This window comes from Cyprinodon tularosa, unplaced genomic scaffold, assembly GCF_016077235.1.
Source record: "Cyprinodon tularosa strain WSP-4 unplaced genomic scaffold, ASM1607723v1 ctg624, whole genome shotgun sequence".
Lineage (NCBI taxonomy): Eukaryota > Metazoa > Chordata > Actinopteri > Cyprinodontiformes > Cyprinodontidae > Cyprinodon > Cyprinodon tularosa.
This window is the reverse complement of record NW_024039368.1, coordinates 302323-316732: the sequence shown is the minus strand read 5'-3', so window position 1 is coordinate 316732 and position 14410 is coordinate 302323. Positions and strand designations below refer to the sequence as shown.

At 36.0% G+C, this 14410-nt stretch overlaps 1 protein-coding gene across 1 annotated transcript in view; it reads right to left on the bottom strand.

Annotated features, from left to right (window-relative positions):
• Positions 1–14410, bottom strand: part of fbn2b (fibrillin 2b) — a 90388-nt gene that overhangs the window by 10981 nt on the left and 64997 nt on the right. Inside the window, exons 28-50 of the mRNA XM_038307946.1 lie at positions 13718–13843; positions 13446–13568; positions 13217–13342; positions 12903–13028; positions 11719–11841; positions 11423–11545; positions 10973–11098; positions 10758–10880; positions 10328–10450; positions 8775–8936; positions 8604–8672; positions 8379–8504; positions 8163–8288; positions 7921–8070; positions 7739–7810; positions 7499–7624; positions 5666–5791; positions 4161–4286; positions 3943–4059; positions 2315–2443; positions 1993–2112; positions 272–397; positions 19–171 (exon numbers count right to left, since the gene is read on the bottom strand). Of these exons, the coding sequence (XP_038163874.1) occupies positions 19–171; positions 272–397; positions 1993–2112; positions 2315–2443; positions 3943–4059; positions 4161–4286; positions 5666–5791; positions 7499–7624; positions 7739–7810; positions 7921–8070; positions 8163–8288; positions 8379–8504; positions 8604–8672; positions 8775–8936; positions 10328–10450; positions 10758–10880; positions 10973–11098; positions 11423–11545; positions 11719–11841; positions 12903–13028; positions 13217–13342; positions 13446–13568; positions 13718–13843 (2847 nt within the window). The remainder of the gene's footprint in view (positions 1–18; positions 172–271; positions 398–1992; positions 2113–2314; positions 2444–3942; positions 4060–4160; positions 4287–5665; positions 5792–7498; positions 7625–7738; positions 7811–7920; positions 8071–8162; positions 8289–8378; positions 8505–8603; positions 8673–8774; positions 8937–10327; positions 10451–10757; positions 10881–10972; positions 11099–11422; positions 11546–11718; positions 11842–12902; positions 13029–13216; positions 13343–13445; positions 13569–13717; positions 13844–14410) is intronic.

Below are 14410 nucleotides of genomic sequence, written 5' to 3'. Positions count from 1 at the left end.
TGTGTCTGTGTTACAAACCATCAGTTTCTCGTGGGCACAGCTCACAGGGAAGTCCCCAGCCCTCTCCGGGCATCTTGCTGCAGCAACACTTGGCCTTGGTGGTGTTGAATGCTTTAGGGACTGTGCATTTTCCTGCTTCGAAGTTGGTGAAACAGAAGCTTTCTCTGGTGTCTACAATAAAAAAAAAAGAAACTCCTGTTCTTTTTTACTGGATACACAAAGACAAATATGGTTAAACTATGATAATCTTCAGCATTATAGTGTCTCTTACCGTAGCACCGTCGTTTGTTGTCTGAGAGAACAAAGCCTGGCTGACAGGTGCACTTGAAGCTGCCTGGGGTATTGGTGCAGGTGCCAAACAGGCAGATGTTGGGCTCTGCTTCACATTCATTGATATCTGAGAAGATCGTGTACATATATAAGTTGGGTATAAAAATATGAGTCAAGATTTAAGTGCCTTAAATAGACTGATTTAATATCTAACAGCATAAGATAAATCTTAAAAACATAACAGAAAAGTTAGAAACAGCCTGTCTATTGTTTTTAAAGGCAGATAAATTCACTTTTCTGATAAAAAAAAAAAGTGTGGTCCACAAAAACGTACAAATGCACTAATGTGTAAGAAAAATTATTTATAGTTTTGGACAACAGAGGGGAAGGTGTGGTCTTGCAAAAAAAACGTACTTAATGATACATGTGTGAAAGCTTGGTGGTATAATATGAAATGGAAGGGGTGAGACCTATAACATTTTATAAAGATCCCCCATAAAGAAAATGTGGGTGGAAATAAAGAGAGAGACAAAGACACAATACTTTGTGCAAATGTAGCCAGAGAACAGCCAGACAACCAAGGACTCCAAGGTTTTTAACACTTTTCAAAAAAATAGTTCTTTGCATGTAACGTTTGTAAGGAAATAAATCTACAAATGGCTGTGAATCCCTTATAAATCATAATAAATACAAAAAAATCTACTAAAATGAAATAATGTTTTTGCACATTAGTTGCCAATAATGTGCAAAAACTAACAGTAGAGTTTAAGTGGTGGGAGAGAAAATGTCTTTAGAGAATATATTTTGATCCCTTCATTGCCATTATACAATTAGCAACCTGAGTGAAACATCCACTGATTCCTTTGTTAAATGATGAGAACTTTATTTAACTTTGCCTCCTTCAGGAGAAGCATGTTTGACAAGTCAATAACTGGATGCAATCAACTGGTTTTTACTGACCAGTATGACAGCCTTGTCTCTGTAAACTGCCTTGAGATTACTTGTGTTGTAAACTGGCACTATATACATAAACTGATTTGAATAAAAAAAAAAAAATGAAATAGGCTACTCTTGTAAAACAGGGAGGACCACCTGTCACTTTGGTAAAACAGTCTGTCAGAGTTTTTTGGAGCCAAAAGAACTGGAGAGCATTTGACTGCAGCTTTAGTCCAATTGTACATCATCATTTGAATTTCTAGGGCATGTGTAGGGTTAGCTTAATGTGAACTTTTGGGAACAAATACCTGTTGTTGCAACTAATTATCAACTGACAGACAAGAACAGCCTAAATGTGCTTTTAAATCCCAGAATATGGTGTCTGCCTATTAGGTATCTAAATCTTTCCTGAAATTGTGGTCCTTATTTAAAAAATGAAAAACAAATGTATTAACTTATTCCAATTTAAATACCATGCTGAATTATCACTACTTTAGTTTTGCATTCCCGTTGAACCAATGACCCAGTGCTGTGTCAGATAATGCTATCATCCTCTGACAATTTTTTTGTAATTTCTTTTTAAGTTTTTCTTGATTAAATAAATAAAATATCATATAAATTAGCTTTTTCTTTGCATGCAGGACATCTTTTTATTACTGTTGCTTTAAGGTTGCACTAAATGCTTATATATATGTATATCAAATATTATTGAAAATTATTTAGGTAGTAAAATCATATACAATGCAAACAGAACATTTAAAGTATATCAAAATGTTTTTCTTTTACCTAAACACTGGTCATTTTGCACCTCGTAACCCGGAGGGCAAATACATCTGAAGGATCCATCCAGGTTTTGGCAGGTTCCCGGGGAGCATGTTCCCGGCAGACTAATGCACTCATTAATATCTGTGGAGAAATATCAGAATTATATATTAATATGTCAAACATTCAAAGGGACTCCTAATAGTTTCCATCCATCCATCCATCCATCCATCCATCCATCCATCCATCCATCCATCCATCCATCCATCCATCCATCCATCCATCCATCCATCCATCCATCCATCCATCCATCCATCCATCCATCCATCCATCTCTTGTTACTTACCAATGCAATTCTTTCCATCAGGGCTGTTTTCATAACCCTCTTGGCACAAGCATTGAAAGGAGCCGAGCCCGTTAACGCATTGTCCATTCCTGCACACTTGGCCCTGCAGGGCAAAGCACTCATCTATGTCTGTGAAGAAAATATAACCAAGCTTAGGATTAACTGCAAAATGAAAATCATCATCTCTAAAATATAGATCTTTAACCATTTTACCTTGAATTAAATCATTTTTATAAAGATCAGGAGTACAAATTGTTACCGGCGTCTACCCTCAAATAGCCTTCTTATACTGCGTAGTATTTAAAATCTTATAAGACTATTCCATAACAAACACTGCGACATGGAGTTAATAATATCTGGTACGATGTCAAGTTTGAAATGTGCACATTTTGTGATCATCGTTTAAATCGCCTACCAAAGCACAATTAAAAACAACTTCATTAGTTTGCTCCATGTCAGCATATTCCATCCATTCATGCGGTAGAGATAGGGAAACAAAACTAAAAAACACCATCATAGTTGGGGAAAGGAGAGTAGCTTGGAATCCTTTTTAATAGAGGTGAAGGTATGTTGTAACATCTCACAATAATTAAAGCTCTCACTGGTTGTAACTGGCATGCAAACATATGCAAAGAAGATGAAGATGCATCTGTTTGCAGTATGGGTTGTGTCAGTGTGCTCGAGCAGACAGCTTTGTCTGACCGGACCAAACAAGACAGGTTATTCCTAACAAAATTACATTCATTAATATAAAATATTAAGTTTTCTCCTTTTCCTCATGCCACATATGTGACGCTTATATATGTTTTTGCAGTTCCATCATCCAGATTATTCTATATTATTCTATAAGAATAAATTATCTTATACACCCTTTTATCTATTACCTGTTTATTAACATGTTTATTACATGTTTCAAAACAGCCGATGTTAAAAGATGGCTTTCATTAGGCTTTTTATTAGTTCTTTGCATCTAAAACAGTTACTGTTATGATATCCCAATTGATATATGATATTCTAGCTACCTGCAAAAAAGCAATCTGAAAATAAACTAAAATTTCTTAAGATGAGTGTATTGTCCTTAATCTGAACACATAAATAAGGTTATCAGCAAATGGAATTAGCATTTTTGCCCTTAAATGAGAACATTAGATGTATGGCACTTGAAAAAATATAAATCTAAATGTAGACCATCTTATTCCATTGAGCAATTGTTTTTACATACCTGCTTAAGAAAGGTACAAATAAACCTATTTCAGGAGCAACTGACTTTAATTTCTTCTCTGCTTTTGTTCATGCTTCTATCCTATAAGGATAATTAAAAATCGTGGAAATAGATCCTTGTTTTTATTTTCTCTCTTTAATGTTTGTGTGGTGAATCTCTAGCAGCAGCTGCATTCCTATTGGTTGATCAGCTGATCTAGGTTTTAGCAGATGTCACACTGAGAGAGCTCATTCTAAATATCAGACAACATCCAATAATTGTCACCGGTTATTTTTCGTCACAGGAGGTTAAAAAAAACGTCCATCCTAGGATCTTTTACACAGTGAGAAGCAAGGCTTTAGATTTAGACACACAACCAAAGATTTTTCCACCATTTTCCTAGAGCATAACAATGAACAGTTCCTACCCATGCAGTCATTATTGTGCGTGAGTTCAAATCCAGGGAAACAGAGGCAGTTGTAGGATCCCACCGTGTTTTTGCAGGTACCATTTCCGCACGGCTGCCTTTCACATTCATCAATGTCTAAAGGAAGCAAATACATAAAATATATAATTTTATTTTTAAGACGACACTATACAGCACAGTAATCAAATCACCAAGCACTTTAAAACTCCACTCCTTACCCATGCACATGGTCTGATCAGCAGTAGCCTTGAAACCGTTGTGACAGAGACAGCGATAGCTGCCCTGAGTGTCAATGCACTCTCCATGGCTGCAGACATTAGGAATCTCCAGGCACTCGTTTCGATCTGCAAAATAAGACACAAAAATATCAGAGTTGCCATATAATCCTTATTAACAAGTTCCGGGCTTAATTTAAAACCAACTTGTCTAAAAAGATCAAGATGACAACATGAGGAAGCATCTTCGAACACTCAGCAGAGAGAGGTGAGCTAATCTTCATAGAGAAGAGCATATGCATAGAGCAGCATGTCTAGCATGAGTGTCAGTTGCTTATTTTCTAATTTTCAATGTCTTAAAGTTGTGAAGTTCCTTCTAATGTACCAGTTTAAGTTTGTCTCTTGGTCACAAAAATCATAAAAAATCAAAGCTGTGCCACCCATTCATTTTAAAAGGGACCTATTTTACTTCCTTTTAAAAAATTAGGAATGGTCTACATGAAACCTGCCCATTACATTTTTTGTTGGCTACATTTAATCCCAATGTTGTTCATGTGATTTATTGATTAAAAATCTAATGGCAGATTTTACATAAATACAGCTATGTCTTTGTATGATAAAATTGCTAAATGCTAAAATTTTACTTTGCAAGGGTTGCTAAGTGAGGGAGCAGCTTGGCCTGGGTCACTAGGTGAGACACTAAAAACATTTACTGTCAAACGATCAATTAATTTTTTTTTTTTAGAATTTGAACTGTTTCTAAAATCACTCAAATGTATAATTGAAGCAAAATAACATGAAAAATAAAAATTATTTTAAAATTTTTCCCTTTGAGACAGACATTTTAAAAAGATACTTTGCGATCTAAAAGAGGAAAGTCTGTAAAATAAATGGCAGCATGTTAACAGTGTTGGGCACGTTACTTTGAAAAAGTAATTCGTTATAGTTACTAGTTACTTCTCCCAAAAAGTAACTGAGATACTAACTGAGATACTCCACAGTAAAAGTAACTAGTTACTAGTAAAAGTAACTATTGCGTTACTTTTGCATTTCTCGCCCCCATAACCCTCACCACCCGGCCCCCACCTTCTTGCCGTGTGTTTCAAAAGCCAGCTGAATAGAGTGGATGGCAAAGACAAGTACCTGCAGAGAGTTTTGCATTTATTGAACTCAAAGTAAATGACATCGGGGGGAACGGTATCTGATGGGCTTCTAAACCCCGTCAGATAGCGTTCCCCCTGCTTAACATGTGGGAAACGGTATCTGATGATCAATTAATTCTGAAATCCTGTGTGTTTGGGTTGTTATAGATACTGCAACATCCATCCATCCAGTTAGATTACTCGTTACTAAAAAAAAAAAGTGGTGCTTCAAGCATTCTGCAAAAGTTATTCATTTTGTTGAAACTTTTTGTTTTAATAATCACAACAGGCCAAAATCAGCCTATGTTTATTGGTAATCTAAAAAGTATAAGCATGGTCTCAGAGGTTCTGATAGGCAGGACTCACCCAGACAGGCCCCACCGGGCGACAGTTTAAAGCCCTGGGAACACTCGCAGCGGTAGCTGCCTGGAATGTTGATGCAGTTTGCGTTACGCTGGCACAGGTTATCGCCGCTGTTGCACTCATCAATATCTGTGATAGAAGCAGAAAAGAACAAGCAGAAGAAAATAATTACCAGCTTTATCTCTCCCTGTTAAGATGTGGCGGTAGAAGCGTGTACAACAGGCCAAAATAATATTTTAGACTTCTTGAGTTCAGGAAGCTACTTATCGCCTGATTGTTTTGCATGGCATGCTCGTCTTTGAAGGAACATCATTCTTCATAATTGGAGCAAAAATTTACCAGAAGGCTTCTAAACATCCCTTTTAATCCAAATACTAAGTCACTGCAGTTAAAACACCTATTACCTGTGAGTGTGTATGATATCTGTTCAGTCAAAACAGGAGTTATAGTCTAGTATAGGGAAGAGCTTATAGACAACTCCAATATAATTTAGCTATAGACAGGATTTTAAAATGCAGCACTTTAAAATTAAAACAAAAATATGTTTTTTTTGTTTTTTATCAAGTGAAATATGATAAGTAAAGTGGCTGTTTAAATATTCATACCCCTCAGGTCAGTATTTAGAGGACGCTTTGGCTAGAATCCCAGTAGTGAGCGTATTTGGACACATTTCAATCTGGCCCATGTTGACACTGTCTTTATGCTCTATTAAGCCTAAATGCCTCTTTTTAAATCCAGACAAAATTTCTCACTTTACTGAGATCTGGGATTTAATTAGGCCACTCCAGGACATTCACAAAATTGTCTTTGAACCCATTCTGTTTCGTTTTTGCAGAATCCTTGTAGTCTCTGTCTTGCTGGCCTTCCAATCCCTTCCAAAATCAATATTTATCTATTCTTCAGTATCGGAGGTGTCAAGTAACAGAGTACAAATACTTTGTTACTTTGCTTAAATAGAAATTTCAGCTATCTATATTTTACCAGAGAAATTATTTTTTTGACAACTTTTAATTTCTACTCCTTAAATTTTTTGCAATTATCTCTACTTTATACTCCTTACATAAAAAAATAGACTTGTTAGTTTTATTTAATTTCAGCTCATTTTCATTATGGCCTGTTGGTATTTAAAAAAAATAAAAACCATAAAAATAATTTCTTATTTTGGTGGTTTAATTAATTTCTTTGTGGTTGGACTCAGTACTACAACTTGTTCGCCACTTACCAAAATAAATAGTTTTTCAAGATGATACAAAGTTAAATTTGACCCTATAGCAATTACTTATAAAACTCAGAAAATGACATATAAGGAAGTTATCATCCAGAATTGTAGAAAAATTTTTATTTTATAGGGTAGTATCTATTATAAGGTTTAAAGCATCTGTCCTTAACATTTTTTCCAGCATGACTTTTACTTTTATGCTTAAAGTAATTTAAAAAAATTATACTTTTACAATTTTACTTTAGTAAAAGCTCAAATGGATACCCTAACTTCTAAAAAAAGTGTTTTAAACAGTAGGGTTTCTACTTAAGTAATAAACATTAATACTTTTGTCACCTGTGCAGTGCTTTTCTTTATCTATGCTACTCTCTCCAATAATGGAGGTGCTGCTGCTGGTTATGTGCAGTAGTTGGTGTCTAATGACTAAAATATGTATTTTGATTGACAGCTCTAGGCTAATTTAAATAAGTTCAGTTCAGCTAAAAAATTTATTTCACTTTACTTCATCATATGTCCGATGTCAGTCATCCTTTTCTAGGCATTCTCTGAATTAACTTTTAGGAGTTCCTCTGTCTTGCATAGGATGCAATCAGATTATTTTTTAAGTTGAGACTGACCTTCACAAATCAGTAGAATGTTGTTGTAGCTGAAGCCCATTGGACATTCACAGCGGAAACTTCCTATCTGGTTGATGCATATTCCATTTGCACAGATACCAGGAATTTCTCTGCACTCATCAATATCTGCAGGAGAAAAACAAAAACAAAAAAACATAATCACTAAATTGTTTTAACCAGTTTCAGAGGTGTTTTAAAAAAGTTGAATGAACAACCGCTGCTGGATTTACAATGACTTACCAATTGGTTTGCCGGTGTGGATGTCAATAATGAAGCCAGGAGACAGGTTACCACACAGTGTCCTGTATTCATCTGGAAGAATCAGCAAAGAGGAAACTTGATAAACACGAATAATGATCCTTATTAAGCTGTGTTCAATCAGCTGATTTGATGCATATTTCTGGGTTTGTGTTGCAGCTCACTGGTAGCAGGGGTAGGACACGGTTCGCATGGCTTATTCCAAGCTTTGCCCACGTTGTAGGCGCAGCAGCACATCTTCTTGGTCATGTTGAACGACAGCTCGTTTTCACACGTGTCATTGAAGTTGCGGTAGCAAACACTCTTCCTCATGTCTGTGTTATGAGGAAAGATAAGAACTTTCTAATACCCTGTAACAGTGTTATAGCAGCAGAGATTTTTGTTTGAGGCAGCATCTACCACTCACCCATGCAGTTGTTTCCTCCATTGACCTGCATGTATTCAGGGGGGCACACACAAGTGTAGTTTCCCTTAGTATTGTAGCAAGTGCCAGGTCCACAAATACCAATGTGAGCAGTGCATTCATCAATATCTAAAAAAACAAAATAATAACAATAAAATTCAGATTATCATTCAGTTGCCTTCACTTTCTGATCTCTTTGACATAAAGAAGAGCAGATACCTTCACAGACGCGTGTCTCTTCATTCAGATAGTATCCTAGTGGACACTCACACTGGAAGCTACCAAACGTGTTAATGCATTCTCCACCCTGGCAGAGACCTGGCAGCTCCATACACTCATCGATGTCTTTAAGATTGTCATATTAGAGAAATTACAGTTTTGTCACGTTACTCTTCCCGTTCTGGTACACTGCATTTTCAAATATGGGAAAATTCTATGTTTTACCTTCCAAAAGAACAGTGATGGGGTTGGGCCTGAACCCCTCCCCTCCTGGACAGAGAGTCTTATACTCGGCTAGAGGGGAGAAACAAAGAGTAAATTGCTATGATGTGAAAAACAAACAAAATAAAACATAATTAGAAGACATAGAATTGATTTTGTTTTGCTGATGCATACAGGAGTTAGATGCAGGGCAGACTTCACAAGGATTTCCCCAGAATCTTCCATCGGTGCAACAACAGGAAGCTCGCGTGACACCGACACCGATCTCCACACTGCAGGAGATTCCTCCGTCACCCCGGGGAGAGATGTCTAAGTAACAGCTACCAACACGGGTATCTGGCACGAATAAAGCCCAGCGTTACATGTTAAATATATTATAGACCTATTAAAACTGCAAATAATAGAGCTCATAAATAAAATTTCTTAAAGTTTTATCATGTGTAGTTATGAGAGAGCGGTATTTTGCACAACCACTGAATGAAAGCATAGACAACTTAACTATGGAGCAAGAAGAAAACTTCTCCCATAATTACTCTACACAGTTAAAATGTATGTTTTAATTTAATTTAATATACATTACTGTTCCCTTCAAACATTAAAACTAGCTAACATTTTATGTTACAAAAAAATAAAAACTACAGCTCTCTGACTTTTTATTTTCAAGAAAATTTTTGTCTGATTCATCTCATGTGCATCGCCTACTTTGGAATTAACAGTTTTAATTTAAACATGTTAATCAGATAGAACACAACTTAATGTAAAACCTATGGTGCCATATGCTTTTGCTTCTTCGGACATGTAAACAGACGGCTCCTTGATACACTGGAGTACCAGCATCCCAGTAAGCATTCTCTAGGCGAAGCTCAGTTCAGAAAACTAGTTTAAAAAACACTAATTGTCTCAAGCATCCAGGTTTGAAAAAAATATATATGGTAGAAGTGTTTTAACGCAAGTTCAACAACCAGCAGTTGTTTGCAGTAAACAAAATAAAACATATCACAACTAATACTACAAGTCAAGCAGAAAGGGTGGCTCTAAATGACTGCTGCAATCTCTGGAAGTAAGATAATGGAGTTGTTTAATAAACTGTCTTATCCCATTGGCAAATGATGGCAACTTATTTAGCTATATTTCATTTCATGCACTGAGGTTATTCCAATACTTGCTGAAATCCAGCATGCTGCTCACAAAACTGCAAGTTTCCAAGAATAGAGGAAGTACAAAAACCTCCAGAGCATTGCTGAGTGGCAATCATTGAGTATGGCCCTTTTTCTGCCACCAGGTGGCAGGCTTTATTCTTGTGTCTTATGCCTGAAACTGTATCTCTAGGAACACTTTAACATGCAACAACATGTCACCATCAACACTCCGGATATTGAAGGTGTTCTATCTTAGGGAACTAATGAAACCAAATATTGGTTGAATCATGTTTGCCTGTGAAGACACCTGATTTGTAAATATAGAAAATATTAAACAAAAGTCAAAAGTTTGCATAACTTTGAGATTAAATTAACCATTAAAAGAAAAGTTGAATGTCTATCAATATAATTTTAGTTTTATCTTCATATTTTTACTACTCTGTATCATTTATTTTTTCCAAAAAAATCATAATTTGCTATTCTGGTTGACAGACTTAAACTTCACCTATTCCTCATCATTTTGAAGAGTGTATTTGGGTGGTCACTGTTAAATCTTTTTATTTGCAGTCTGACTTGAGCGTTACTCACCAACACAGCCCACTCCTGTGGGGTTGAGTGTAAAGTCAGGCGGACAGTTACACAAGTAGCTCCCTTCTGTGTTCACACAGATTCCATTGAGGCAATTCACAGTGTCAGCACACTCGTTGATATCTGCAAGACACACAAAGAGCTCTCATCTCTGAAAGAAACATCAGCTTGGCAATTTTATTGAGCGTGCCAATAGTTTTGCAATTTAGAAAATTATCTTTATAAATATATTGTCACAAAAACCTAATAATCCAACAGAAGTTAGCTGTAGAGCACTGGCTGTTGGCATAGTAGTTTATTGAAATGAATCCTGCAGTCATTTTTTCAAAGCCACATGGATTTACTTTGATTATTTAAGCCTTAAACCTAATATAACAGACACAAGTTAAACTCATTAAAAAACGAGTGTGTACTGTTCTTTAATAGTTACCAGTGCAGTTCCCTCCACTGCGGTCCAGTTCGTAGCCTACGTCACAAACACAGCGGAACATTCCTGGGAGGTTCTCACAACTTCCAAACACACAGATGTTCTGGAAATTGCACTCATCGATATCTGTGGAAAAAGTAGGCAGGAAGTGATTATATATGCTACACTACTGAAGAAAACAGAAAAAAGAAGAGAGCATTGCAGAATAGGTGTTGCACCTTCACAGGCCTTGCTGTCCTCTGTGGGAGTGAAGCCCATCTCACACTCGCAGCGGTAGCCTCCAGGGGCATTCAGACACTGTCCGTTTTCACACAGGTTGACATTGTCTGCGCATTCATCCATGTCTTACACAAAGCAAACAAATGCAATATTAGATAATAAATCACACCCGACGAAATCTGCAGAAATATGATTCAATCATAGAACAAAAGATACAAATTATTGGAACCTTACTGTATCTCATCACTTTAAAAAAAAAAAAAAAAAGTTTTCCCTAAACTCAAAATAATTTAGAATTGATTGTTTGGATCTACGTTTACAACAAACAAGCAATTTTTAATGACAGAAATAAGGTCTTTTTTTGTTTAAGAGGAAGGGGATGTGATATAAAGAATATTTTACCATACCTACTATTTAATGGTCATTTACCATCAGAGCAGTTTACTTACCCGAGCACGAAAAGCCGTCTCCATTGAAGCCATCTTTGCATGTACACCTATATGATCCCGGTGTGTTGACACAGTCTGCATTAAGGTGGCAACTATGGTCCTCTGAGGCGCATTCATCATAATCTAAAGGGAAAAAAATTAAAGGTTACAAAAACACACTTCACTATAGTCTTGAAAACAAAACAAAGATTTAGACTAAATTAGTCAAATAAGTAATTCTAAATTATTATTGGGGAAATTAATTATCTGATCTACCAACTTAAATGACGACAAAGATGATCTGATCCCCTACTCACCCACACATTTGATGCCGTCTCCCACCCAACCATCTCTACAGCGACACTTGAAACTTCCCGGCACATTAATGCAGGCGGCATGCATGTCACAGTTGTGAGCTCCGATCTCACACTCATCAATATCTGAAAGAAGGAAACAGCATGAGGAAGAAAAACAGTTTTAAAGCTGAGGTCGCAAAACAAACCTTTAATCCAATATAACTTTAAAGAAAAAAAACAATCACTGCAGTCTCATCAGTATAAAGTAGATTTGAAGTTTCTGAAGGTGTCAGCAAAAGTATCTGAAGACGGAGGTGCATCGGTAATAGCAATAAAGATGAAGCACTACAGGATTCGATTACATCTCACAAATTATGTTATATAAACACAAAACCACATGCACTACCCACCTGGGTGTCACATACAGATATCTTTTCTATTTTATAGTGTTAGAATCTTTTACATTACAAAAATATGAACAAAAACAGTTCTGATTTGTTATTTTTAATTATGTGTGATTCATTTATATAGTATTAGCGTTTTACTTTTACACAAAACAATAGTTTTTTTGTAAAAGTAAAACCTACTCTTAGTTTATGGAAGTAATAGACATGCTTTTACAGACTCATCTTCAATTTTTCAATCAAAGAGAATTGTTATCCTGTTCATAGACGCATGAATTCAGCGGTGTCTCTTACTCCATGAAATTGCCATTCATTTTTCACCTCAAACACAACTAAGGGGGTCTATTTTGGTTTATATTGAAGATAAAGATAATTCTAATCTACTGTCCATAAAAATGAGCCACTGGTGCCATAAAAACTAAAAACAATAAATAAATAAATAAAACATTTGCATAACCTAACTGTGATAAGGAGCATAATCTGCATCTTTCTTGAACTGCTGCAGAACTCCAGTCCAGGGCTTACAGGCCATGCTTTAAAAGCCATTGATTTACAGTTATAATACTGAAATGCTAACACACTTGCTATTAACCAAATTTAGAAGATCAATTTTAAACAACAAATAAACAAACATAAATATGCACAGGTATAAATAAAAATTGTATTAATATCCAGAAGATGATCTTTTTGATACATGAATATAATAGAGCTAGAATAAAGATGAAAATTGAACGATTTCAACACTTGGATTAAGACCTTAACTGACACTTCCTCTCTGCTGATGTGTATCCATGTTTTTACCTGTGCAGCCTGTGGATCCCTTTTTGACAAAGTATCCCAGCTCACAGTGGCAGATGAAGGAGCCCTTAGTGTTCTCACAGTTACCATGGAGACAGATGTTTGGGTTTAAATCACATTCGTCCACATCTGGGCAGACAGGGCGAGACAAAGATTGGTTACACAAGCTTAGTTTCATGAATACAGCTTAGGGTGATATAAAGTAAGTCTGACAGAGATAGTCCCATAGAAAACTACACAGTAATTACATGTCTGAATCTATATGAAAAAAAATAAAGGGTTTGAGAAAAAAATTAAGTATAGTATTATGCCCTCACCGGTACAGGTCCTCATGTCCATGGAAGCCATGAAACCATCAAAGCACAGACAGCGATATTCCCCAGGAATATTGGTGCATTGGCCTCCATCACACACATCTGGAGTCTCTTCACACTCATCAATATCTACCAAACAGCAAGGATATTTTAATTATTTAACACATAATCCCACTGTAGCCAAATATTCCTCATATAATGAACAAGTGAAGCATATCTAGTGTTTTATTACCTGCACAAGTCCTGAGGTCAGGCATCAGGGCATATCCCTCACCACAGCTGCACTCATAACTACCCTCAGAGTTGGTACAGTGGGTCTCACATCCACCATTCATAATGGTGCACTCGTCAATATCTGGGAGAAATTACCGTTATGAACAAGACGGACATTCACATCTCAGTCTCAAAGCTGAGACTGAAAATAACAAACAAAATGCAAAAAGTAGAATTTATTTCAGCTTCTATCAAAAAGCTGTGTAATATCAGATGAAGTCTTCTATTTACCAACGCAGCCCTGTCTGTCAGGTGTGGCCTGATATCCCATGTTACAGGAGCACTGATAGGTCCCAGGCATGTTGACACACTCGCCATTTCTGCACAAGTTGTCACTCAGCTGGCATTCATTCATGTCTGCATAGGAAGCAAGTGAGAATATTCAAATTAAAGCATTTAACACTTAAAAAAGTATTTGCAATCATTTCTTAAGCTTTAGCAATTCAGGCATTGAGTACTTTGCAATTAATTTATCCTTAGTGGATCCATACCAGTTTTCACCGTAATATCTCATAAATTTCATTGAAAGTTACTTAGTTCAACTTAAAGAGGGAAACCAATCTGTTCTCTAGATTTATTGCACAGGAGAATCTAACATATATTAAGTTATTTAATAATTTTACCTTACAGCTTATTAAAACATAAAATATCAGTTCCTCTAAACATTTCATTTTTGCTTAGGACCAGTGAAAATATTATTAAGAATAATGAAATGTAATATGTAATATAGCCGTGTTGGATAACGTACTCGACTAAAAAATGAAAACGTACTACTTCCCAGCAAAAGCTTTCAAGCATATGGATTAAAATTGATGCAGTGTGGATATTTTTGACAGGGAAATGATTACCTGTTAGAGCCAAAGCAACCAAAAAAATAAGACATTTGAAAATTAAAGGATAAGAAATGAAAAAACAAGCAATTTT